This window comes from Callospermophilus lateralis, chromosome 2 (assembly GCF_048772815.1).
Source record: "Callospermophilus lateralis isolate mCalLat2 chromosome 2, mCalLat2.hap1, whole genome shotgun sequence".
NCBI lineage: Eukaryota > Metazoa > Chordata > Mammalia > Rodentia > Sciuridae > Callospermophilus > Callospermophilus lateralis.
In genome coordinates, this window is record NC_135306.1 from 20,992,712 (window position 1) to 21,019,340 (window position 26,629).

Below are 26,629 nucleotides of genomic sequence, written 5' to 3' on the forward strand. Positions count from 1 at the left end.
TTCTTCAAGAATAGCTACAATAATCAGTTAGTGTGCCCTTGCCAACCTTTTTCTAAGTGTATTAAAACACAGATATCTTTTACAAAAGTAGTATGCTATATAGTTCTGTTACTGAAACTCAAGGTGTGCCCTACCTTGGGGGGTCCCAAATGTGTCCTGATGGTATTTCGAAATTCACTTGTTAACATGGGGGATAGTCACTCACTTCCTAGATCTTCTGGTGATTATCCTTCCTGTGGTGGGTGTGTACTCAAGGATAGATAACTCAAAGTAATCTTGTTTTCTTCCCCCAACTTAGGGAGGAAGAAAGGGAGAAAAGGAAAAAGAAAAACATGTCCCCTTTAAAATAAGCAGCAAGGGTTTTATTCAAAAAGTGAAGTGAACCACTATTACATTTAATTTTGTTACCAAATATTCCTTGTGAGACCAGGGCAAAGGACAGGCAGCTGGTTATCAAAGAAAAGAAAATGGGTAGACAGCACTTCCCCATCAACCAGTTGCTAACACCTCAGGGCAAGGGGAAGGATCACACTTTCTAACACGAAGCAACCACCCCTGGATGCCTTTTGGTCACTAAGACCTGAAAAGAAAGGAAACCCAAAACCTATAAAGAGACCAGACACTCCTACTTCCAGGATACCAGCTCTGGGTCCAGGCTCCTCTCTGGGGGACACACTCCCTCCTTCTCTTATCCCCTAAATAAAATTTACTTTCTACTCTTGCCTTGGCATTTCTTGGGATGTTTAATCTTGAACACTTGGGGAACAAGGATCTGATCCTGATCTTTCAAGATGGGTATCACTTGTTCCCAATGCCAACACAATGATGAGGAAATGGTTTTGAGAAAAAGGAAAAAGAAGGTTTATTGCTTTGCTAGCAAAGGAGAACCACATCCTCTGGGACAGGAGTCCCTGTGCTTCTCCTCTGCTAACAAAGCAATAAACCTTTTTCCCTTTTCTCAAAACCATGCCCTCATTATTGTGTCTAATCTATTTTAAAGGTTCCCAACTGTTGGCCATGGTTTGGGTGATCCTGTCTATCTCTGTGTTTTTTTATACCTGTTTCTGGCCCTTTAAAACATGGACAATATATGTTGATCCTATAGATGGTTTTGGGGGGAAAGATCTTGGCTGAATGGGCCACCTATAGATATAAACCTATCTAAGAAAAAGATGATGTTTTATAGATTTACAACAATCCAGCCTTTGAATAGTTTTCTGAATTACTGTACAATCTCACAGTTGAGTTGGTCTGACAGAGATTTAAAAAAAAAAAAGCAATTCTGTAGGTACAGACACGTATGCAATTGTATAATAAGGAGCAATCAAAAACTAAGTTGGGGGTACAAAAGGGTGCTGTCTCCAAAGTGCAAAGATATACAGGACACCAGAAAAAAGGATTTAAAGAATTTTTTTTTGATCCTTTCAACCTGACAGTCCAAGTACTGCTTCTCAGCCTGGCTCCAGACAGCTGTGAATTATCCTGCTGTAAGTCAGGGACACTATTCATGGGCTAAAGCAAAATAAAAATCCCAAGAAAGCTGTGTGGAGACATGGGCAAAGAAGATCTGGCCTCTACCCTGCTTTCCAGAGACTCTTTGCCCATGGGAATAAAATCAGAGTTTGTGGGGCTCAGTTTGCTGCTTCTGCTGACAAATGAAATTTATGTGGGCTGTAGGCCTCACTGATTTCTTTCTGGGTTCCTGTCTCATGGGTTTAAAGAATGAAATCCATGGATGGTGGCAGAGGGTTAAAGTGAAAGAAATAAAATTTATTTGAATGAGAGAAGAAAAGGTGGAACCCCAATGATGTGAGGGAGAAAACTGAATGAAAGCTTTTCCATTTGAGTATACTAATTTGGGGCCTTATGGTTTGTGGATAAAGGCATCAATCATAGTCCATGCTGAACAGACATTAAAAAGCACTGGGGGAAGTGCGGCTGGGGATATAGCCAAGTTGGTACAGTGCTTGCCTTGCATGCCCAAGGAGCTGGGTTCGATCCCCAACACCACAACACACACACACACACACACACACACACACTTCAGCTAATTGTTGGATCTATGCTGTATAGGTGTTGGGAGGGTATCAAGGCTACTAGCCTGGCCCATGACTTTCTAATTGGCTGTGCACTTTTTAGTCCTTAAGTCTGAGATTTTTTGTAACCTCCATTTGGGTCCACTCCCCTTTGGCTGCTCTGAGAAGAAGGAGTGGACTAACATGCTTAACCTCACAGGAGGGCCTTTACATTTGAAAAAAAACAACAAAAAAAAACATAATTGGGGCCCATTATCCTGTCTAATAATTAAGGGGGTAGGAAAGGGGAATGAAAGCTACAGGTCTTAAAGAACACCATGAGTGTAAGCATCTGTGTTTTGGCCCTGCTGATTTCTGCAGAGAGGTCCCTAGCAGTCTCTATATGAACAATGTGACCTTCACTGGACAGTACCCCAGAGATAGATTTTATACATATATTTATATTATTTAACATAAATATATAAAGTGGGATGTCCATCTATCGAGAGAGAGAGAGAAAATGTGTGTGTGTGTGTGTGTGTGTGTGTGTGTGTGTGTGTCCAGGTACAACAGACAGTGGGGAACTTGCTTAAAGTTGATGGCATTTTGATAATAAGGGAGACTCGTCAAACAAAAATATCCTGTGATCCAATCCATTGAATGAAAAATGAAAGAAAAAAAAGATTAATGCAATCCCTCTACTAGGATAAATTTTGTTATATAAATTAAATGTAGAGATAACATACCCATTAAAACAACAATTTCATCTGCAAATGCATCCCAGGAAAAGGAAACAAGCCTGCTCTGCTTTGGCCTTTTAGGCTAAAGGGTCCCTAAGAAAGGTGATCAATATTATCTTAACCAAGATTTTGTTTCAAGAGGAAATAACCTACCTCTGGAGGTCAAATTAATAAATAAACAAAAATAACCCCTTGAGAGAGAGGCATTAATGGAGATCCATTCTCTTCTGGACAAATGTTTAAAACATGAATTGAGTCAGTTCAGCCAATATATAGTATATATACCCTATACTATACTTATTGTGCCTGTTAAAAAACCTCACACTGATGAGTACCAATTTGTGTAAGACTTGAGAGCTACCAATATTTATTAAAGTATGATGTCCATTACTTTTAGGATTTTTCTTTGTCAGAGAAAAGACAACTTAAAAATGTTGACCAGGACTGATTTTTTTCATGAATAACCGAAATATATGTGACTCTATATAGAGAGTAAATTTATTTATTCATTTATTCATGTGGTTTTGCTTTATGTTGTATTGACTTTTTAAAAAGTTTGTTCTTTTTAGATACACATGACAGTAGAGTATATTTTGACATATTATATACACATGGAGTATAACTTTCCATTCCTGTGGCTGTACATGATGTGAAGTTTCGCTGGTCATGTATTCATATTTGAATACAGGAAAGGTATATCTGATTCATTCTACTGTCTTTCCTATTCCCAGCCACCTTCCCTTCATTTCCCTTTGTCTAATCCAATGAACTTCTATTTTCCCTCCTTTGCCCCTTATTGGGTGTTAGCATCTGCATTATCAGAGAGAACATTTAGTCTTTGGTTTTTTGGGATCAGCTTAAGAAACAACTCATTTAATTGGGGATTTTTTTAATGTCATTTACTGTTCTGTAGCTAAATAAAGTAACATGTTAATCATTAAGAATGTGTATGTGTATATATATATATATGTATGTATATATATATATATATATGTATGTATATATATATATGGTGAAGAGCTATCTTCTTTGAGCAGAGATAAAAGTCACATATCGGGCTGGGGATGTGGCTCAAGCGGTAGCGTGCTCGCCTGGCATGCGTGCGGCCCGGGTTCGATCCTCAACACCACATACAAACAAAGATGTTGTGTCCACCGAGAACTATAAAATAAATATTAAAAAAAAAAGTCACATATCTTGGGCAATCCATTGTGTAATAGTTCTCAAGGTTAAACCTAAAATCTCCCTGGCTATCATACTTAAGAGAAGACCCTCAAGGAATTCATGGGCAGCTTCCCAGTTTCCTTTAGAGAGCTGGGATTATGGGGTGATGAGAACTAAGGTGAGAGACAGCTACTGTTCAGTCATACCACTTTATGACTTGCCATGCACAAATATTACTGTGATTAAAGAAAATTTAAAAAGAATAAAATTTAATGTTTTTGTCTAAGAAATTCATCCAATAGATTTTAAGCAGTGAGAAAAAAACAGATTGATATATGTCTCAGTTAACAAAACAAATAAGTTGTTTCAATCACTTGTCCTCACTTAACATAAACCTTAAAATTCATTTGTAGCCATAGAAGCATAATTTTTCATTTTGGCCATGCTCTATAAATACTTCTCCAGATTCTAACATGTTCTTTTAGGAACACAAGCCATTTGTCACATAAATGAGAACTAGATAAGCAATTATCAGTGGGCCTAGAATGAAACAGATCACCTATACTCTGTGCATCTCTGCCAAGACCCAAGGTAGTCAGCAGCTTGGGCCACAGGATGCTAGACTAAGACTCAGTACCTTTACTGCCTTGCCTTCCCTGGGATTGTACATTATCTCATCTTTTCAGAACACAAGGAATGGGTAATGAGGCTAGAAAATCAAGGCCAATGCCTTTTCAGTTTTGAACTGGCTCCTGGTTTCCTGGCAGTCTTAATCAAATCCAAATTCACTAAAAAGAAAATTACAATCTGAGATTTACATCTCTTTGTTAGTTTGCTGTGTTTGGGTATGTTTTATGTATCTGGAAGTCTCAGTAATATGTAGGTAAACTTTACATGTAAATAACAGTTTTTATTCCATTCATGTAATATTTTAAAGAAATAAGAAGCCACTTGGGAAGATTTTCTTGTGAATACTAAGACAAATGATACTAAAAAAAGGATGCATGAGCATTCAAAACAAAGCCATTACCACACAATTTCTCCAAATCTATGAGTATGTATAATGCATAGCAGTTAGTTTGGATTTTCTAATTTTGCCTTTCAGAAAACTTCTTAAAGATAGGATATTGTCCGCAAAAATAAGCAATGCTACAATTTTAACATAAGCAAGCTTATTATTTGTAGCTGAGTAGAAAGTGTTTAAAATAAATTATGTAGAATGAGTTGCCTGTAGCTTCTGCACTTCTAATTTCCAGCTAAAAAAGACTTGGCTTTCATTTATCATGGTGGCTTAATTGTTCATCTAACCACTGTTAGTCATATATCATCCTAGAAACAGTTCTAATGAATGTGTTATCTAAAGGCAACCAATTTAGTCTTATAAAGTCATGCACAGTATGATTAACAACATCTCAGTTCAAGAAATATTTGAAACATGGGTTTGCTTTTTATTAAATTGCAGTGTTTTGAGAGGGCCAGAGCTGGATATCTCTCTCGAGATTAGAGTGTGGATAGCATGAGAACAGAAACTGCATTTTTAACTCATTTGTGGCTGTATCTGCAGTACCCAACCTGAACGTGGCACTTTGTAGGTTTCCAATGGATATTTGTTGAATGAGTGGGTGAATGAATGGACATGGTATTCTTTAAAACTCTTCTTTACATGGAAGACTTCACATTTGACTTCACTATAGATCTTTGGGCTCTGAAGACTTTTTGGTGTTACCTAAAACAATGCTGTGTCTTTCAGACAGGGAATGTGTGGGTGGCAACAGAAATTCTCAGAGGTCAGCAAGCTCTACACTTTAAACTCCTGAAACATTTGTCTCCTCTCCAAGGTCTTCATGATGACTCACATGTACACTTATTGCCATCTCTCATGTGGATTACTGTAATGCCCTATAAATCAGCTCTTCTGTCCCAGCCTCTGCTTCTGCATCACTATCAGCATGATCTTCTACGATAACAAACTAACTGTATTCCTTTCCTTCCCACCTAGGACATTTCTGACATCACATGCTCAGTCTTTCACAGGAGGCTCCAGTCCATTTTTCCAACTGCAACTCCTCTTTGCACCCTTGAAGTCTACTATCAAGTCACACTCAATTCTTTATTTCTCTAAGCATTCTGCATATGTTCACACCATAATGTCTTTGTTCATGTCATTCTGTCTACCCAAAACACCCCTCCATGTGTTCTCAAAGGCTGAATTAACTGCTCCTTATATATGTTCCACCATATTTTTATATACCTCTTTCTATATAGTTGGAGTTGAAGTTGTTGGTTTTTGTCTCCTCTCTAAATCATGGTATCCCAGGGCCAAGAAATTTGACATTCCTCTTTGTATTTTCACCAGCCCAGCATAGTGCTTTGTTATACAGTTGATCCTTAAAAAAAAAGTGTGATAAATTGAAGTGCAAGTGACTTGTCCAGATGCTAGTGGAAAAACACTAAGACACATGTCTCCCTGCCCCTAATACAGTCAAGTCTTTTATGAAACCCTGGGTCCTTTCAAAAATGATTGTCAGAAAAACAAATTATTTCTTCGAGGGAGTATAATCTAGCTAAACTTTGGATAAGAAGCAGGAGTGGGAACAGCAGTTTAGACTATTCCTGTAATAAGCCAAGCAGAGACAGGGACCATGGCACAAGCAGCAACCCCACCTGTCTTAGTTAACAAGACCAGCTTTCTCCCTTCTGAAACTCCAAATGAATCATCTAGTTTCTCTGTGGTTCTTTCTCATCAGCAAAATGAAGAAAAGAACCTCCTCTTTTGTGGAACTCAGGCAATATTGATCCTGGAAATAAAAGTGCTAAATAGAGAATACAGCAGGACATTTCACTTTTGTGTTTTTTCAAAAACATTCCCATGGCAGTATCCCATCAGAATCATAAGTAAAAAAGCCAATGATGAAATCTGTAAGAATAATCCACAAATTCTTTGTATATAAACAAGTACATTGGAAGATAATAGGGAAGCTTTGCTTTCTTTAAAAAAAAAACAATCAAAACCAGTTTCATATTCAATATAACAATGTTATAATGCTTTCATGAATATCCCACAATCAGCTGGGTGCAGTGGTACTGTAATCCTCCAGAATCCAGAGGGTGAAGCAGAGAAATTGCAAATTCAAGGCCAGCCTGGGCAATTTAGTGAGATCTTGTCTCAAAACAAAAATTAAAAAGGGCTAGGGATGTAGTTCACTGGTAGAGCACTCCTGGGTTAGTCCCTAGTACTACAATTAAGTAAGTAAATAAATAAATATTTCACAATGAATTATTTGTGCTCCATGATCTATATTTTTTAAGGAATTATATTTTAAACCACACAGAAAGGTATACAGAACAATATTAGCTACAGTATGTTTACCATGAACCAGTGGGCTTGTATAAGTTAATTCTTTTAGTCTATCAGCCCTATAAAATATGTTATTATCTTCATTTTACAGATGAGAAAGCTTAGCCACTTGCCAAAATCACCCAAAAATGGGCAGAGCTGGGATCTGAACCCAGGCAGTTGTACAACTGGAGTTCCAGCTGAAGCAAGAGGCGTATGCTGCCTTGTTAACATAAACTCATGTTCCTGCCTCTCAGATTTAATAAATAACACCTTGTCATCTACTTACTTTTTTTTTTTTTTTTTAAAGAAAATGTTACAAGATACAGTTCAAGTTTCCTGTGTAGCCATTCCCATTCCTTCTCCTCCCTAAAGGCAATCCCTATTACCTATCTGGGGTGTCTCCTTCCACTGTTTCTTGGGTTTGTGCATGCATGTTTGTAACCAATGTGGTCATGTTCAAGCTTTTTTAAAAAGATGTAATATTCTAGCAATGTACTAATATATAATAATATTCTGCTTTTTTTCCAAATTTCTTCATGTCAATAAGTACGATCTGGCTGATTTGTCCTAGTCCACTGGAAAACACATCACAAATAAATTATCTATGCATCTGTTGATAGATACTCAAGTTAACTGACTACTCCTGCCCTTGTTATAACAAAGATGTTGTAAGGTATACCTCTGTAAAATATCCCTTATATATCTATGGAAGTATGAGGAAGACGCTTAAGAACTGAATTCCTAAATTATATGATATATATACCCTTATTAGATACTATAAACTGCTCTCCAAAGGAGTTGTGCCAATTTATATTCCCCCCAGTATGTCCCCATTTTTCCACTCCTTGGACAATACTTGGAAAAGTTAAAATAACCTTTCTGATATAAATAGAAATGTATCTCATTATTGTTTTAATATGCATTTCCCTGAATCGGGTGAAGCTGCATTTACCTGGCAAAGCTGATGGTCACAAGACTTGGTGAAATACAAACTTGGAAAACAAGTTTCTGGCCTCTCCTATAGGGACATGCAGATGCACAAAGGAAGGAATTCTCTCAGGAAGTGTTCAAAGTTACTTGGCACCTAGATGGTATAACAAGGTATAATGTGGATCCTGCATTCCCTAGATCACTGCTTCTCAAGCTTTAATGTGCATGCAAGTCTCTTGGAGAGCTTATTAAATGCAGATTATGATTCTGCAGGTCTGGGACAGGGCTTGAGATTCTGCGTTTCCAATAAGGTGATGTTGATATTTGTCCATATACCACATTTTAGTAGATCAATGGGCATAAAATCAGAATCTACGAGAGTATTGAGAAGGATCTAATAATGAAAATAAAATATTAACACGGGAGGAAATTATCCATGAATGTTTTACATATCAGGACTTCTCTTTAGTGTTTTACCTACCTATAGTTTTGCATTTGGTCCTCACAATAACCCTGCAAGACAGACATTATCATTACTTTACAAATGTGGAAACTGAGTCTCAGGTTACAAGGTTAGCAGGAGATGGGGTTGGGGGGCATCAGTTCAGATATATCTGATTCTAAACTCCAGTAGCCAGGCTCTATTCTCAATGCCCACAACTGCATGCCACACAATCCTCATAAAAAAGCATACCTTCATGGTAAGGAGGAAAATGCTGGCACAAAACAAAACAAAAACAAAAAAACGTAAAATTTTACTTTCTCTTAACTTTCAAAATTTACTTCTTTCCTATACTGCAAACTCCAGGAAAAGCTATAGCTAAGAAAGAAAACTTTTTTCTTGTTCATTCTTGAATGAGGATGCATACACTTCTTGAGAAATAAAGAAATATACGAGTTAATGTGTATATGCACACATATGCATATACATATGAATATAAGAATCCAAATTTAGGCCAGGCATGGTGGCACGCCTGTACTCCCAGCGCTCAGGAGGCTGAGGCAGGAGGATAAAGAGTTCAAAGCCAGCCTCAGCAAAAGCAAGGCGCTAAGCAACTCAGTGAGTCCCTGTCTTTAAACAAACAAAATACAAAATAGGGCTGGGGCTATGGCTCAGAGGTTGAGTGTACCTGAGTTCAATCCTTGGTACCTACCCCCCAAGAAAGAATCCACATTTATACATATTTGCATCCCTCATATTAGAACATGGTTCTAGTATACTCTGTCTTTGAATGATATACACATCTCTTCCTATCAGCCCACAATTAAAAAAAAAAAAAAAAAAACTAAATGCTCAAAACAAACTGCAAATAAATAGTAATAAATACCTCTGGTGTGCCGCCCCTCAAGAACAGAACTTAAAACAAAAACAAAACAAAAAATTAGAACTTAGAGTGTTCTTGGAAGAACATCCCCCCGACAACCCTCACACCCAGCTATGTGGTATTTGTAGGTTAGACCTCAATGCTATTGTCAGGGTGAGGAACTGATACTCCTATGATACTCCAGGTTCAGGGTTAATTCAAATGCTATGACACACATTCTGTCTACTGCTAGACTGGGCAGCACAATGAACTTCATTTCATGTAGGAATCAGTGAATCAAAATGTTGTACCTAGGAAGCCAAGGTGACAAATGGCAGAGAAACTAGATATCTGAACCCTAGATGAACACTTCTTGAACATCTCTCCTTGGTCTATAAAACAATTAATTCTGGGGCTAGGGTTGTGGCTCAGTGATAGAGCACTTGCCTAGCATTTGTGAGGCACTGGGTTCAATTCTCATCACTGCATATAAATAAAAAATAAAGGTCCATCAACAACTAAAACAAATACATACATAAAATTTTTCAAAAATTAATTCTTTACTTTTAGTTTAACTCGGGGTTTTTGCTTCTGACAAAAGAAACCATTACTTATTGTGTCAACACAAACCAAACAACTAGAAATAATATATATCTTAATAAATTTTTAAAAGCTCACTGAATTCAATTTTACATTAGTAATTTTAAATATATTAAATAATTTAGACTACATTCTGTCTCTCTACATTGTCCTATAAAATATAAACAGTAAAATTAGAAAAAAATGAGATCAATAAAAATAGAAAAGAGAAACGAATCCAATTATAAACAAAAATGTGGCACATTAATAAATTCAGTGTAGAATAGGAATTATTCAATAAATAATGCTGAACTCTTGCAAAAAGAACAACATGAGATTATGCCCCCAAATATATTCTAGTTGTAGAGCTAAATATCAAAAATGAAAGAAAGAAAAGGAAAGGAATAGAAAACAGAATTATAGGGGCTGGGGATGTGGCTCAAGTGGTAGCACGCTCGCCTGGCATGCGTGCTGCCCGGGTTCGATCCTCAGTACCACATATAAACAAAGATGTTGTGTCTGCCGATAACTAAAAAAATAAATAAATATTTTAAAAAAAAAAAGAAAACAGAATTATAAAAGAACCAAAAGAAAATACAGATAAGTTTATTTTTTATGATGGGATTGAATCCAGGGCCTCATGTGTGCCAGGCCAAGTGTTCTATGACTCAGCTACCTCCCTACCCTCTGGATAACTCATTATTCTATCTTACGGTAGAAGAAGATAGAAGAAGATACTTCCTAAAGAAAATAATGAAGGAAGAAAAAATATTATAACTAAACAGATGTTGAAAGATTAGTCTTTATAAAAATTAAGAAAATCCACACATCCAGAAATGCTACTGACAAAATTAAAAGCTAATATATTTCCAATATACACAGCAGGCTATGAGTTACTATTTTTAACACATTCATGTACCACTATCAACATTTTGGTCAATGCCAGACTACACATGACAGTAATGGAGCTGAAAAATTCCTATTATCTACTTACTGTGTATCTATAACAATGTGTAGCACAAGGCATCATCTATGGTGATGCTGGTGTAAGCAATGCCAGCCTACTGCTACTGGGTTACAGAACTGTACAGCATATTACTATACTGAACATGTAGGCAACTCTAACATAATAGTATCTGTATAATTAAACAGAGTTAAACACAGTTACTACACAGAAACGATAAAGAATGGTCTATCTGTACAGCACATACAATTATGTAAAGTACATAATACTGGAAGATAACAAACACCACCTCGGGCAGGTCCCCCCAGGAGTTTCCAGATGAAGGTACTATTGTCACAGGAGAGGACAGCTCTTCATGTGTTACTACCCCTGAAGACCTTCCAGCAAAGCAAGATATGGAAGACAGTGATACTGATGATCCTGCCTCTGTGCAGGCCTAGTTTTTAGCCAAAATAATTAAATGTTTAAAATAAATAAATATATATATATATATATATATATATATATATATATTTTTTTTTTTTTAAAAATAGAAGACAACTTATAGAATGAGAAAATATTTAATAAGAAAATATATTTGTACAGTGGTACAAAGTATTTGCCGTACAAAGTATTTGCCTTTTAAACTAAGTATTATTACAAAAGAATCAAAGTTAAAAAAATATGGAATAAAAAAATGTTACACAAGGCTAAGGTTAATTTATTATTGAAGGAAGATTAAAAAAATAAATTTAGTATTGCCTAAGCATAGTATTTATAGTGTACAAACAATGCAAGATAATTCCCAGGCCTTCATATCCACTCACCACTAACCACTCACTGACTCAAATGCGGCAACTTCTAAACCTGCAAGGTCCACTCATGGTAAGTGCCCCATACAGACTGTACCATTCTTTATCTTTCATATTCTATTTTTACTGAACTTTTTCTTTGTTTAACTATGCTTACATACCCAAATGTTTCCTATTGCGTCACAGTTGCCTACAGTATTCAATGTATAAGCATTCTAGCCAGGTCTGTAGCCCAGGAGCAGCAGTAGGCTGTACCACACAGCCTAGGTGTACAATATGCATTTCTCAGAATGTATCCCTAACATTGTGACATATGACTGTGTATCAAGAACACATATGAATCTATTAAAAGATTAAAAAATGTATATTCAGAAGAGGAAATATATATTACAAATCTGAAGAGCAAAAATTGATTGCTTGCTATCATAAAATTTCTGGGAAGAGATGGTTAATAAAAGGGATCCTTTGCACAAAATCTTAAAGGAAGCTATATATACATATATATGAGTATATGTAAGAATTACACATATATATGCAGAAAAACCTAACTCATGATGCAATAAGGATTCAAATTTTAAAATACCCCAATGTATATAAAAACTCAAAAGTTAATGAAAAATGGTGAATAATTATTCTAATCACATATCCTCTTCTTTTTTTTTTGTTACCAGAAACTGAACTTAAGGGCCATTTACCACTGGGCTATAATTCCTTGTTCTTTTTTTTTTTTTTTCTTTATTTTTTGTTTTGAAACAAGGTCTTGATAAATTGCTTGGGACCTCACTAAATTACTGAGACTGGCCTCAAACTTGTGATCCTCCTGCCTCAGTTTCCCTAGTAACAGGGATTACAGGCATGCTCCATGGTGACCGACAATACATGCACATCCTCTTTATAAGTTGCTAGAAACTTAGATTGAGTAGTATGGCAGAGATAAAGTGAAAAGTCATTATTTTATTCACACCATGTTTAACATTTTATAACTTTACAAACTCAGTTATAAACAGAAATAAGGATGATTTTTCACTAGGGAAAAAATCTAAGTGGCATTAGCACAATTAAGCAAAATGATCAATTTCTCTTTATTCTGTCTCACTCAGGTCATTTGTCAAATTATTTATTTTAAAAATATCTTTTAAAGCCAGGTGCAGTGGCACATGCGTGTAATCCCAGTGGCTGAGGAAGCTGAGACAAGAGGATCGAGAGGTCAAAGCCAGCCTCAACAACAGCAAGGCGCTAAGCAACTCAATGAGAACTTGCCTGTAAATAAAATTTTTAAAAGGGGTGGAGATGTGGCTCAGTAGTTGAGTGCCCCAAATTCAATCCCTGGAAACCCACCACCAAAAAAAAAAAAATCATTTAAAGATATGCAATGTTTATGCAATGATCTGCTAAAGACTTGAGATTCTACGCCATCGGTTTTAAAAGAGCCTGATCAGCTTTCAGCAAGTTCTTTCAGAATCTATGTTTGTTTGTTTGTTTGTTTAGTCTCAAGTGTGCTTTATACGTTAACTGTGGAAGGTCCATTCATCAAGGCAATCACATACATTTGGGCATTTTGAATTGTTTTTTTCTAAATCTCTACTTACAATGGAGATTATAAGAATACAAATGCAAATAAATAAATTAAACTTTAGAACACAGAACCTAGCTTGTGCTCTAGGAAATCAAGGGAAATTATACATTAATTTTAAATATCTCTCAAAAAAGAAAAATGTCAATCAGGTTTTTATTTGTCTCGTTGCTCTTTCCAATCCAAGTAGTATTTTTCTAAAGCTAATGATATGTTGGCAATACATCTTTCCACAGCAATGGATCAAAAAATGAGAATGATTCCTTAGAAAATTCCATTACTAGTTCCTTACAAAGTTCTTGAGGGTTCAACTCCAAGGCAAACCAATCCTCCTTGTTAGAATAAAGTCAAATCACAGTTCATGACTGCATATGTTATGTGCTATCCTTGGTCATATCTACTTTTTAAGCTACTATAAGAAGTCCCCAAAAGTCCATAAGAATGTAAAACACACAATAATACAAGGATTTTTTAAATTACTTCTTTTGTGAATAGGCTGAATTTTTTTTTTCGAATCATTATACAAGAAGTGGTTTAGAGCTCTGTGTCATGCATTTGGCTTTGCAAGGTAAATTAGTGAAAGTGTGTGTGACACAAGTAACAGTCTTATTGAACTGCTTGAGTATACCACTTTTGTAAAACACATTTGAGAATTATATCCTCAAATGTAAATTGAGAATGTAGAAAACTTGGCCAGGCTATGTCTTCAACTTATATTTTTAAAAAGGCAGGGTTGGGGGTGGGGCTGACAAACAAACCAGATTCACAAAAGTACCACATGGATAAAGAGTAGATTTCCTAGTACAAAGATGTTACCCAGTCTAATAAAGACAATGCATCTAGTATATGAAGAATAGCCAATACACAGTATTATTCAATGATTAAAGTAAAAATATTTTAAAAGAAAGAAAAAGACAACCCATAGAATGAGAGAAAATAGTTGCAAATCATGTATCTGATAAGGGACTTACATCCAGAATACATAAAGAACTTTTATAACTCACCAGTAAACAGATGACCTAATTTAAAAATGGGCAAAAGATCTAAACAGACATTTCCCTAAAAAAGATCTATAAACGGCCCAAGCAGCACACAAAAAAATGCTCAACAGAACAACACAAATCAAAACCATAACGATACACTATTTCACATACCCAACACTATAGCTCTAATTGTTTTAAATATGGAAAATACTAAATGTTAGTGATAATGTGGAGAAATAGTAACCTTTGTGCATTACTGGTGAGACTAAAATGGTGGAGCTATTTTGAAAATGGTTTAGCAGTTCCTTAATAAGTTAAAACAGAGTTGTCACAGGACCCAATAATTCTACTCCTAGGTAGTTTCCCAAACAAGATAAAAACATATACCCACACAAAAATTTTTTGTATATAAATGTTCATAGTAGCAATATAATAACAATAGACTGAAACAACCCAAATGTCCATCAGCTGATGAAAAGAAATGGCATATTTGTACAATGAAATAAATACGGCATATTGTACAATGAAATACTATCTAGCAATAAAAAGAAAAGAAATGCCACAACAGGGATCAAACTGGAAAATATTATGTAAAAGCAAGAAGGTAGTCACAAAAAGCTATATAATATGGGATTCCACTTATATATGACATCTGCAGAATAAGTAAATTCATTAGATAAAAAGCTGGTTGCCAAGAACTGGAGGGAGGAACGAGTTATACTGGTAAGCAAGAGGTTTCTTTCTGAGGTGTTAAAAATGTTCTGAAATTATATAATGGTGATGGCTACATCAGGAGCATTCTAGTTACACCCCCAGCCCTTTTTAAAATTTTTGAGATAGGATCTTGCTAAAATGTCAAGGTTGGCTATAAATTGTAATCCTCTTGCTTCAGCCTCCTAAATTGCTGGGATTACAAGTATGTACCACTACTCTCGATTTGAACTGTACACTTTTAAAAAGTGAATGTTACAGTATATGAATTATATCTCAATAAAGCTGTTATTTTAAAAAAGAAAGAAAAATGAATAAACTGAAAAGGCATAGTTTTTTAATAAGGCTATGAATATTTTCAGGATATATTTTATTAATAACATCATGACTATGCTAGAAAAGTAATAAATGTAAACTTCCTTTTGGGGATCTTAATGTTGACACTGAAATTGGAAAAGTGTGTTTGTAAAAGAAACGTAATTTGGGGAAGTTTCAGGCCAAAGGGACTGGTGCCTCAGGCTTCTAGGAAGCTTTTCCCAAAATATATGACTATTTTGAAGATTAAAAGAGATCAAAATGGGCTGGGGATGTGGCTCAAGTGGTAGCGCGCTCGCCTGGTATGCGTGCGGCCCAGGTTCCATCCTCAGCACCACATACAAACAAAGATGTTGTGTCCGCCGAGAACTAAAAAATAAATATTAAAAAATTAAAAAAAAAAAAAAAAAAAGAGAGATCAAAATGACCACAGATCTCTGCTTTCCATATTCTTTGCATGTCTATTCATTCTTATTCATGTTTTAATTTCTGGCCTATTAGATTTAAATCATGAACTCAAACCCCTTTGTTATATAAATAAATAACAATATTTACTGTTAAATAAATAATGAATGTTAGAACTAAAGAATATTAGGGCTGAGGTTGTGGCTCAGTAGTAGAGTGCTTGCCTTCCACATGTGAGGACCTTGATCTGATCCTCAGAACCACATAAAAATAAACAAATAAAATAGAGGTACTGTGTCCAACTACAATTAAAAAATAAATATTAAAAAAAAAGAACATTAGAACTACAGGTGTAGAGTTCTAATATCATTCTACTCTCCTCTCAATTCATTACAGTTAGGCTCATATATTGCAAAAATATATGATCTGATTCTTTTAAATTTTGAGAGAAAAGATCTAATACTTCTTTTAGAAATGTCTGTTGCTATAAAAAAAAATATTCCAAGCTATCACATCCACTAAAATGATTACCAATGTGAAGTTGGTTCAGATAAAGCTGGTTCTAATGGCTGGATCTATTTTCATGATATGCCTTATCAACATCATGTAGCCTGAAATAGCAACTAAATACCTTGATACTGAGAGGAGAGCATTTTAAAAAACTTTTAAAACCAACTTCAAAAAAATTCAGCTTAAGGTCAGATATCAATCTTAAATCTAGTCACACAGAATCAATAGCACATTCTCAAAACTGTCCTCTGAGCCCTGAGGTGTATTAACTGGATGAATGGCCTCTATTCAGATGAACTTCCTGCATATTATCACCTGGATGAAATGTATTTCATTATTTCTAGCTTTCTGAGAATGAAAAGGACTGAAGCAATAGTCTTGGAAGTGCTGACGACGCAGAATTCTCTGATGCACATAGATGAGGGACTCACTATCGCCTCATGTGCCATACCTGGTATGCACTGCGCTGTGGCCTCAGTGGTTATAGTTGGAGCAACTGGAGGCTGCTGCTGACTGGAGCTCACTTCTGGCTCTGGGTTAACTGAGGGAGAGAGGGCTACCTCACAGGATGAGACCTGGCTGGGCAGATGAGACAGGAATTCTTCAGAAGCAACTTGATCATCCTGTCCAGGCAGCTGCAGGGCAGACAAAGGGATACTGATCTGTTTGTTAGGATGGGATGTGCTCACAGGCATCTGCATGGCCACCTGCTGGTTGGTGCCATGGGTACCAGTGGGTCCTCTGTTTGGTGAAGCCAGAGATACCCTAGCAGTCTTTGGGACAACTGGTCTGGAGATCACAGAAGGAGATGCAGACATACCATGTGGGTCTAGCTCCGTGTTAATGGCAGATGTTACATGGGAAATCAACTTAGCAGACCCCACACAGGAGGGACCAGCATGAGTCTGAGACTTGGGTTTTGCCATCTGAGTCAAGGACAGGGCTGGTCCATCTACCCCTCCAGTCAGCTCTGCATTTGCCACAATGTAATAATCTTCTGGAATTTCTTGTTTGATTTTCTTGATGATGACGTCATTGCTGCATTCATCAATCATCTGTGTCTGGGAACTTGAATGGAGGGAAGACGGAACTATTCCTGGCCTTTTTCGAGCAATGCTTTGAGGTCTTTGGGTTTGGGGTTCAAAGTCACTATCCTCATCTGTAACAGAAGACTCACAAACCATGTCAAACAGGGTGTTTTCATCCTCATACTCTTCAACAGCTTCATCCAGTTCAGAGGGCTCACTGCAATAAGAGAAGTCACAAGAGTCTCTGGTCCGGTTACAGTCTAGCTTTGCTTTCACTGGTCTCCCAGGGTACCTTTCAACGGGGCTAGTTTGTGTCTCAGAAGGCACCCCAATTATACTGGGACTATCAGAGTTAAAACTTCTGTTGTCCTGGAAACAGACCCTTTCTTGGGACCCAGCTCTACAAGTAGCTGTTAGTGGCCAATGATAAGCATGGCCAGCACTACAGCCCCACATTGCGGTCAGGTTCCCATGGGAACCTTCAGAAAGCAAGTGTTTTAGGTTTGGAATGAGGCTGCAAATGGTCCCATGGCTATGGGCCCAGCTGACCAATTTGGACAGATTCTCAGATGAGGTATGAAGACAATCCTCCATGTTACAGGATCAGCAGTGTCTTTCCTAAAAGGAAATAATCAAAATAAGAAACCATTATTATCCGACATTCCCATATCTCAATTAATTTCTTCCAACTATGATCATCTGTCATAAAAAAAAGAAATGCACTTCAGAGTTGGGCACGATGCCATATGCCTATAACTCCAGCAACTCAGGAGTCTGGGACAGGAGGATTGCAAGTCCAAGATCAGCCTTAGCTACTTAGTGAGACCCTGTTTCAAAATAAAAAATAAAAAGGGCTAGAAATGTAGCTCAGTGGTAAAGTTCCTAGGTTAAATCCCCAGTACAAAACCAACATAACAAACAAAGCACTTTGAAACTGTACCTAGTTAGTATCACTGCTTTGGGGCAGCAACTGGAAAGAAATATGGAAAAAAGTAAAAACAATGACTTATGGAGACAAATTTTGCCAGTTTCCTTTAGAGCTATAATAATGGCTACACAAAAGAAAAAAGCAAAAGAGGGAAAGAAAGAAGAACTAATTAAGCAATTAAAAAGAGAGAAGCTTCTTTATGGTACATTTCCTTTCCAAAGTGACAGAGAGGTTTAGTTAGCCCCTTAATACTGAAATGTGTATTACGTGTATTAACCAAGAAGATACCCTTCCACTGCTACCCTCTAGAAACTTCATTACTAAAAGCAGAGCCAAAAAGGTGGTTTGAATCCATTCTAGGATGGATGTCAGAGAGAGGGCATCTATGCTCTGCTGGGTACCAGAAAACAAGGGAACTGAAATTCAAGTAGAGAATAAGGAATTAAACTTAATCAGCAGGAGAAGACTCTCTGACAGGGCAGGCTGTAGACCATCAGCAAGGATAGCCAGACCAGGGTCAGCCACTGGTAGAAGCAGGATTCTACCAGTCTTGGCTATCTGAAATTTCTGAAATATTCCAATTCATTACACAGAGGTAAAAGGCATGTCTGAAGTGTTCCACCATCCAAGGGTCCCATGAACCCAAGGATAAGCAATTACCAAATAGAAATAAGTCATTTCTTATTTGGCAGGACTTGGGATCACTTATATGGGTCCTCGGCTGGGTGAGAACAGTGAGGACAACATGATGGGCAGGAAAGTGAAAGGGGTATGTGGAGTCTGCAAACACTCTGAAAGGTTAACAGGGCTCCGTCAAGAAGGAGATCCTGGAAAGCTGGGCAGGGAAGCGCAAGGATCTTTATGAAATTATCAATCTATCTGTGGTGCTGGGGATTGAACTCAGGGCATTCAACCACTGAGCCACATCCCGGCCCTATTTTGAATTTTTTTTTTTTTTTTTTTTTAGAGACAGGGTCTCACTGAATTGCCCAGCACCTTGCTTTTGCTGAGGCTGGCTTTGAACTTGCCATCCTCCTGCCTCAGTCTCCCAAGCTGCTGTGATTACAGGAGTGAACCACCGTACTCAGCTAAAATATTTAACAATTTGAAAGAAAACTGCTTTACAGGAACAAAAAAAAAAGGTTCAGGTATAAAAGTATTATATCAGTTTCCCAAAACCTGACAAAGCTAGTTTGGAGCCATGTAACAGTGAATGCCTGGTTGGCTTCTACCTGAATTCAGTTCCCACAATCTTTACAACAGTCCTTAAAAGTGTTACTCCTACAAGGTTCTGAACTTTTCAAAGGGTTTGTTTTAATACTATTAGATCTCAATTGCTGATGGATGACAAACTTTCTACAACAGAAACTGATGACAACAGAAAAAACAAATCAAAACAAAACTTTTCTAAAGAAAGCTCAGATGGTTTCATGGTTAATTCTGTTAATTCAGGAGAAACAATAAAAAATAATGCAAGTATTTTCAAAAGAGAGGAAGAGGGAGCACTCAACCTGTTTGAGAGCAACATAATCCTTATACCAAAATTGTGACAAAGCTTTTACAATAAAGAAAACATTCATAAAGAATATTGATGTAGGGGCTGGAGATATAGCTCAGTTGGTAGAGTGTTTGCCTCGCATGCACAATGCCATGGGTTCAATCCTCAGCACCACAAAAAAAGCAAACTGAACCCAACAAGGTATATATAGGTAATACATTGTTTTTCTTTTATTTGTTCTTTTTAGTTTTACATGACAATAGAATGATTTGGACATGTCATACATAAATGGGGTATAGCTTCCTATTTTTTGTGGTTGTACATGATATGGAATTATACTGGTCATATATTAATATAAAAACATAGGAAAGTTATGTCCAATTCATTCTACTGTCTTTCCCATTCCCATCCACCCTCCCTTTCTCCCACTCCCCCGTCTGATCCAGTGAACCTCCATCTCCCCCTCTCCCATTGTGAGTTAGCTCCACATATCAGAGAGAACATCTGGACTTTAGTTTTTTGGGATTGGCTTATTTCACTTAGCATGACAGTATCTAATTTCATCATTTACTGGCAAATACCATAATTTTATACTTCTTTATGGCTGAATAATATTCCATTGTGTACAGGATAGGTAATACATTGTGACCACATAAAACTTACCCCAAGAATACAAGGCTGAATGTTCAAAAATCAGTGTAATTCAATGTGCTAACCATCCATGGGAGAAAAACTACAAGGTCATTTCAAAAGATAAAAGAAAACTCAATATTCATTTATGACAGAAACAGACACACCTGTAACCTGTAATCCCAGCTGCTGGGGAGGCTGAAGCAGGAGGATCTTGAGTTCAAAGGCAGCCTCAGCAATAGCAAGGTGCTAAGCAACTTAATGAGACTATGTCTCTAAATAAAATTCAAAATACGGCTGGGGATGCGGTTCAGTGGTTGAATGACATTGAGTTCAACCCCCTTACTCCCCTCCCAAATTAAAGAAAGAAAAGAAAAACACAACAACAATAACACTTAGCAAACTGTAACAATAGGGCAACATCCCAAATAGATAAATGGGCACCTATGAGAAATGCACAACTAATATTATACTTATATATAAGACTGAATTATTTCTAAGATTAGGAATAAGTAAAAAATGTTCTTCTGTAACATTTCCATTCACCATTGTATTAGTAGTTCTAGCCACTGAAATAACAACAGGAGAAAGGGGAGGGGAAAGGGATGGAGAGGAGAGGGAGAAGAAGAAGAAAAATTAGAAGAAATAAAACTGTTCCTATTCATGAAGATAAGGTAGTTTAGGTAGAAACCCAAGAGAATTCACAAAGCAACTGTTAGAACTTGCAGTTGGAGGAATGAGTGATATTGGCCAAATTATAACAACATTGTATACTGTGTGCATGCACAGATATTTGAACAACAAATTCCATCAGTATGTACAATTATGATGCACTGATTTAAAAATGTGGGGAAAAAAAGAACTTGTAGTTGAATTTTGCGAAGTTGCATGAAATAATATTTTTTTAAAGAGAGAGAGAATTTTTTAATATTTATTTTTTGGTTTTCAGTGGACACAACATCTTTATTTAATTTTTATGTGGTGCTGAGGATCGAACCCAGAGCCCCGTGCTTGCCAGGCGAGTGCGTTACCGCTTGAGCCCCAGCCCCAGCTCAGGAAATAATTAATATTGAAAAATCAATTCTCTATATGCAAGTAGTAAAATACTGGAATATTAAAATCAAAAATTTACTTATAGTAGTACCACTTCCTAATGCCTAAATACCTAGAAATAATTCTACCAAAAGATGTCAAAGACTTCTTTTTTTAAATATCTTTAGTCTGTTTATCTATTTTTTTTTAATGTGGTGCTAAGGATCAAACTCAATGCCTCACATGTGCGAGGCAAATGCTCTATCACTGAGCCACAACCCCAGCCCAAGATGTCAAAGACTTCTATCCCAAAAATCACAATAATGAGTGAAATTAGACATGATCAAATAGATATACTCTATTAGTGAAGAGTCAACATTGTAAGGTTGGTATTATTCCCTAATTGATCTGTAGATTTCAATACAATTCCAATCATGAAGGTCTTTCAGGTCATGCAAAATAATTTGGACTTTGTTACACAGTTAATAAAGTATATGGTTTTAAGGAAGAAGGTAACTGGAATAATTCTGATTATAGATGGAAGAGAGATGGACTAGAGGAGAAAACTCTTGTTTGGAAATTTGATACAGCAATTCAGGTAAGGTATAATAGCAACCTGCCTTGAATAGCAGCAGATATCCGGATGGAAAGAGCACAGATCTAAAAAGAAGATAATGGAAGACTGGATATGGGAGATGGGAAGAAGGAAGAAGTTGTGATGCAGCTCACCATCTCTCTAGCAAATTGACCCAGGCTATGTCCTTACTTGAAATATGCATTCATGACATACAAACTAGATATGCCTTTGCCAGGAAAACAATTGATTTTTGAAATAATTTTTAGTGAGGTTTCTACTGTCATGGAAAAAAGTTGCCTGAGTTAATTTGATACTGATATTACATTAAAAATGCTTTAAAAATATTAATGCTTCTAAAATATTCATTCATAAATACCTCAAAATTCTCAACTCTCCCTTAGTTTCTATAGCATATACTGAGTGAATTTTTACTATATACTGTCAGAAAAGGATTAACATTAATTATAATGGCATTCCATTCATTCAAATTGATCTAATAGCAATATTATTCAATCACATGTAAAGTGGTATTCCCATCAATGGGCATGATTTGACATGATGATTCATGATATACAGTTCACTCAAAGAAAAACAGTAAATAGAAAACCTGAAATTTCTGTCTCAAAGTGAATGACAAAATAAATAAATATATAGATTTTTTAGATGTAGATGGACACAATATTTTATTTATTTTTGTGTGGTGCTGAGGATCTAACCCAGTGCCTCACACATGCTAGGCAAGCACTCTACCACTGAGCCACAACCCCAGTTCATGATAAAATATTTTAAATTGCCTTTAAATTTATATAGCTTCAAACCAGGCATCATAGCACACACCTATAATGCCAGCAACTGAGGAGACTGAGACAAGAGGATCAAAATCAAGCCTTAGCAACTTGGTGAGGCCCTGTCTCAAAATAAAAATTAAGGCATGCCTAGGGATGCAGCTCAGTAGTTAAGGCACCCCTAAGTTCAAACTCCAACCCACCTCACCCAAAATTTAGCTTCATTCTTTTGATGGCATTTCCCAAGATGTAACAGGATCTATAATAAAGAATCTGTATGGAGCTGGGATTGTAGCTCAGCGGTAGAGCAGTCGCCTAGCACGTGCGAGGCTCTGGGTTCAACCCTCAGCACCACATAAACATAAATAAATAAAAAATAAAATAAAATAAAAGTATTGTATCCAACTACAAAAAAGAATATATTTTAAAAAATGATGTATCCTATTTGCAAAGGCACGATAAAGTTGCATCTTAATAGATTATAGGCAATAAACAATAAACCCAACTTAAAACACACACACACAAAGAATCTGTTGTTGGGTGAATGCCTGTAATCTCAGATACGATGATCACCTGCCTTGTGGTGGTGCAATGCCTCAGCCTCATTTGTTCCTCAACTTTCCAACCTGCCAGTTTCTCATAGGGTCTTAGGAGTGTACCTGGTGACTAAAACTACAAATGAACTCACATACTAAAATGAGGCACTCCTTCAAAATGCTGTCTACAACCAAGCTCTAAAGTAGATGATCTCTGCAGAGGAGATATTACCAGCAATCACACCTGTATGTCCAAACCAGGCCTGCTGCCCTGATTTGGGGACAGTGTATTCTTTCTGGGAAAACTCATCCATTAATTTTTCTGGAAGTGGTGAAAGGAGATTTTTTCCTGGGCTAGTGTTGGGTGCTCAGCATTAGATTCCTTCCTTTCTTTTTTTCCCTCTGTCTTTTGGTACCAAGGATTGAACTCAGGGGCACTTCATCATTAAGCAACATTCTCGGTTCTATTTATTTTTAGACTAAATTGCTGTGGCTGGGCTGGAATTTGAGACCCCCTGCCTCAGCCTCCAGAGTCACTGGGATTACAGGCATACCAATTAGCTTTCAGAGTAATCTGAAAAATCTTCCTCCCTTCTTCCTGTTGAGTGTGTGGAGATATTCTTTTATTTTTTGTAAAAAGGCGGGGATGAGGGGAGGGTCCTCTTTAGTCCTCCTTTCTTGGTTTCCCAGAGATTTTCTTTTTCCTTAGTTGGCATTTCACTTGGTTTTAAGAAATGAGTAAAACTAGCTGGGGGTGGTTGGGCACACCTATAATCCCTCCACCTTGAGGCAGGATGATCACAAGTTCAAAGCCAGACTCTGGGTTGACTTGTAGCTCAGTGGTAGAGCACTTGCATAGCTCTGGTGAGGCCCTGGGTTCCATCCTCAGTACCACATAAAACAAAAGTTTCAATTCTTAAAAAAACCAAACAAACAAACAAATAAAAGTCAGCCTCACCAAATCAATGTGGCCCTATGCAATTCAGTAAGACCCTGTCTCTAAGTAAAATATTTTAAAAAGCTGGAAATGTGGCTCAGTAGTTAAGCGCCCCCAGGTTCAATTGCAGATACCTAAAAGAAAAGAGAATAAAACCTTTGGCTCAGTTGACTGAGAGCCAATGCACAACTAGAGAGCCATTTGCAACAGAAGTTCTCAAATCAAGCTGTGCCCTGAAATCACCTATGGTTCTGATTAGAAAGTAGAGGATCTGCTTCTAGCTCAACCTTGGAAGTTGACCAAGAGGCTGGGTGTGGGAATCTGTGTTTATATCTAGTGTTTGCAGCCAGTTTCAATCTGCACTTGAGAATCATGAATCTACATGACTTTTAATGTTGTATATAGTATAATTAACCAAACCTTTACTTTTGGACACTTTGCTTAGCTTGATTCCAATTATTCATTAATATAATGGCTATAATGAACATTAACCTTTTGGCTATAATGAAATTAACCTTTTTATCTACCTCTATATCATCCTGATAAACACCTAGACATAGAATCAAAAGTAGAACTTTAGGGGCTGGGGATGTGGCTCAAGTGGTAGCGCGCTCGCCTGGCATGCGTGCGACCCGGGTTCGATCCTCAGCACCACATACAAATAAAGATGTTGTGTCCACCGAAAACTAAACAATAAATATTAAAAAAAAAAAAGTAGAACTTTAATTTTTTTAGTCAAACTGTCTGTAAGTAGGCTCTATCAGACTGCTCCCACTTACAGTATACTAGAGTGTCTATTTCCTTATCTTCTGCCTACATAGGATAGTAATACTTTTTTAAAAAATTTTTGCTAATTAGAGGAGAAATGATATCTTAGTGCTTATTAATGGCATTTTATAACTACAAAATTACATTCAATACACATTTCTTAATAATCTACCAGGTCATTATGAACAATCTGTGCAAAACCCAACGTGGTTCTTACTCTCATTTTTATAGAAAAGTAATATTAATCCAATAATCAAACAAGTAAACCTAATAAATGGTACTTAATATCAAAACTGTGATAAGTGGTACTATTAGATCTTCTAAAACAGTAATCTATTTAGAAATGTTGGTGAGGACTCCCCAAAAATTGAAGTTAACAATAAAGATAATGAGAAGAGCATGCACTGACAGCACTCACAATGTGCTGGCTCTAATCTAAGCACATTAGGTACAGTAATACACCTACTTTTATGGGGAAGTGTAGTTACCTCCATTTTATAGGTAAGAAAACATGGTTTTCCACTGTCATGTAACTAGCAAATAAAGGAGTCAGGATTCAAACCAAAGTGATCTGCCCCGGTGTCAGTCTACTAACTTCCATATGCACCATCTTCAGGTGATGCTCCTGAACCCTGTGCCACACCAGGCCCAGTGCTGCACTGCTTCAAAGGAATGGTACACAAGCCCCAAGCCAACCTGGAGCTCCTAAGAATTGTCAAAGAATATTAGGATAGATATCTCTCACTTCCAGAGCTGCAGCCAAGGCACAATCCTAGCATACCTAACTTAAGTGCTGGGGTGTGGGGGGAGCAGGAGTATTTTCCTTGTTTTGAAACTGGTAAAACCAAATCCACCTACATTAATAATTTCCTGCTAACTATCCTTATGTTATGACACATCTGAACATTATATTCTTTCCTGAGTATGTGGGAGAAAAATCCACAGATTTCTGATATTTTTAAAACTCTCAAGTGAAGAGTGACTGACTCGGGGCTGGGGATGTGGCTCAAGTGGTAGCGCGCTCTCCTGGCATGCGTGCGGCCCGGGTTCGATTCTCAGCACCACGTACAAACAAAGATGTTGTGTCCGCCAATAACTAAAAAAAATAAATATTAAAAAAAAATTCTCTCTCTCTCTCCCTCCTCTTTCACTCTCTCTTAAAAAAAAAAAAAAAAAAAAAGAGTGACTGACTCTTGTATAAACCTACCTGACTCAGGTGTGGTTTCCATAGACTGAGCAGTTTATTTTCTATGTTAAACACATTTAGTCTGGGAACACTGAGGATGGATAACTTTCAATATGATATAAGCTGACTCACCATTAAAAACAAGAGCACTATAAAGGCTTAAAACTGAAGATTCTTTTTTAAGTTGTCAATTATTATTATTTATTTGAATTGCTGAGAATTGAACCCAGTGCTCACACATGTTAGGCAAGCGCTCCACCACTGAGCTACAGCCCCAGCCCCCCAAAACTGAAGATTCTTAATCCTCTATTAGGCTACCAAAACTCTTGAGAGTATAAAGCATGACTTAAAGAAACACATTCTGAGCTGGGTGTAGTAGTACACACTAGTAATCCCAATG

At 36.9% G+C, this 26,629-nt stretch overlaps 1 protein-coding gene across 3 annotated transcripts in view; it reads right to left on the minus strand.

Annotated features, from left to right (window-relative positions):
* The window catches only part of Kiaa1958 (KIAA1958 ortholog), a 137,607-nt gene that overhangs the window by 48,153 nt on the left and 62,825 nt on the right, over window positions 1-26,629 (minus strand). For all 3 annotated transcript variants that reach the window (XM_076845671.2, XM_076845670.2, XM_076845669.2), the window contains one exon: window positions 16,776-17,970. In XM_076845671.2, the coding sequence (XP_076701786.1) occupies window positions 16,776-17,946 (1,171 nt within the window). In that variant the 5' untranslated portion in view covers window positions 17,947-17,970. The remainder of the gene's footprint in view (window positions 1-16,775; window positions 17,971-26,629) is intronic.